The 1,987-nt window shown below is 64.7% G+C and overlaps 1 protein-coding gene across 1 annotated transcript in view; it reads right to left on the bottom strand.

The window, feature by feature from the left end:
- Nucleotides 1-1,192: 1,192 nt before the first annotated feature.
- Nucleotides 1,193-1,987, bottom strand: part of SERINC2 (serine incorporator 2) — a 4,553-nt gene continuing 3,758 nt past the window's right edge. Inside the window, exons 8-9 of the mRNA XM_009645834.2 lie at nt 1,756-1,968; nt 1,193-1,301 (exon numbers count right to left, since the gene is read on the bottom strand). Coding sequence (XP_009644129.2) covers nt 1,193-1,301; nt 1,756-1,968 — 322 coding nt within the window. The remainder of the gene's footprint in view (nt 1,302-1,755; nt 1,969-1,987) is intronic.

Below are 1,987 nucleotides of genomic sequence, written 5' to 3'. Positions count from 1 at the left end.
GGTGCCGGGCTGAGCCCCGAGCCCCCTCCCCGGGGAGCCCCGGCTGGGGTGGGCGAGGGGCGCCTCTCTCCCTCCGCGGCCTCTGCAGGACAGGGACCCCCTGTCGCAGCGTGCACCCCCCCCGCCCCCAGCTGCACTCCTGCTTGGAGCACAGCCCAGCACGGCACGCACCACACCCCAGCACGCTCTGTGCCCCACCGTGGTGACCGTCCTATCCCCGAGTGCCCCTGGGCACGGCGGGCACCCCTCTACCGTGCGCACCCCTCTATGGCGTGCAGCCCCCCCCGCCGTGCATCCCGCTTGGCTTACCACCACATGCCCCCTGCACGCAACGGTGCCCCCCACCCACATCCAGCAGTGGCTTTCGGGGTGCCAGGGGCTGGCAGCAGGGCCCAGGGCTGCACACTGCTGTGCCCCAAATCAATGCATGGAGCAGCCAGCTGTGCCCCCACCCCAGCCTTGGGGCTGGTTAATGCATCCCCCTGCCCCCACCTCCCACACACATCAGGAAAGACCCCAGAAAGACAAAGCTGCCAGGTTTATTCCAAACGAGACTTTATTAACACACGGCAAGGCGCTGGGGCCAGCACAGCCAGGGGAAACCTGACTCACGCAGCAGGGAGGACCGGGGACCTGTCCCCCCATGGGGAAGGCTGGCCAGGAGAGCCCTGGAGGAGCCGGAGCAGCAGCCAAGGCTGGGGGGATGCAGTGGGGTGTTTGCCTCCAGCCACAGATCCCCGAGGTTCAGTTTTTCCAGGCTGTCTGGGGAGGCAACACTGGCCAGTGCCCAGGTCCCGACACACAGCCGGTCTCCAGAGCCCCTCCGAAAGGCACCACGGTCCTGGGGCACCAAGCAAGACAACAGCAGCTGGTGAAAACCAAACCCCCCCTGAGGCAAGGCAGTGGTCTCCACTAGAAGAGGGTATGGAGGCACCGCCAAAGGCACTAGACAAACACGGAGACGGTTAAGAGCTTTAAAAACATCCTCAAGTCTTTCTCAGCCCTTGCTGATTTTCCCTGCTTGGCACTTCATCCCTTTCAAATTAGAACAGAAGACCTGCGAGAAGGCACAGCCCAGCACAGCTGCTCCTGCATGCAGAACCCGAGGCTAAGGCAGAGCTGGGGCTGTCCCCGGCCTCGAGGGACAAGGCCACGATGGCTCCAACCCGGCAGCAGGATGCCCAGGGCCACCTTAGCTGAAGTCCCGGTCTGGCAGCACCAATGGAGCCACCAACGTCCAGAGGTAGAGCAGGAGCCCAGCCCAGCTGGAGCAGATCTTGACCCACACGGCTGTCCAGGGGCTCGTCAGCACCCGGAAGCCAAGGAGGGGCAGCGAGGTGGCCAAGGCGGGGGGGGGGGGGGGGGGAGGGGGGCTGTGAGCGCCAAGCCATGGCTGCAATGCAAAGGGCATGGAGGAGAGAGCGGCGGAGCCCTGTGCCTGCAGCCACGCAGGTCGCCAACGCTCACCCAGGGGATGCAATCCCGGTGCTGCAGCCTACAAGCACCCCAGGAGCTGGGGCCCCGCTCCCCCCATGTCCCAAGGGATCCTGGGCTGCAGCAAAGGATGCTGCAGTGGGGAGCTGGCAGCCCTACGCCTCCTAAAAATAATTAATGCTGATTTGTGTGTTAAGTGGGCCTGCACACAGATGCATCTTGACAAACAGCTGTGCCCAGGGCGAGAGCAGGGAGGACACCAGGAGAAGGGGACGCAGCAGAAGGGGGACGGTCCCCGGTCCCCATGGGAGCTCTACCCACCTGTACCAGTTGGTGAGCGTCATCATGATGTAGAGGGCAGCGAGGAGAAGGCAGAGGTGGAAGAAGGTGTAGTTGTAGGACACACCATCCTGCTCGTTGTCGTAGGCACGTCGCAGCCCACTCTCCATGGCCGCCGCCTCGCTGCCTGCCCCGGCAGCGCTTTCCTCCGTCAGCATCAGCTTGTTGACCTGCGGATGGGCCGAGGAGCGGACACTGCGGGGCGAGGGAGGGG

The sequence above is a fragment of the Egretta garzetta genome, unplaced genomic scaffold, assembly GCF_000687185.1.
Source record: "Egretta garzetta isolate BGI_Z169 unplaced genomic scaffold, ASM68718v1 scaffold368, whole genome shotgun sequence".
Lineage (NCBI taxonomy): Eukaryota > Metazoa > Chordata > Aves > Pelecaniformes > Ardeidae > Egretta > Egretta garzetta.
The sequence above is the reverse complement of the archived record's forward strand: the minus strand, read 5'-3'. Positions and strand labels throughout refer to the sequence as shown.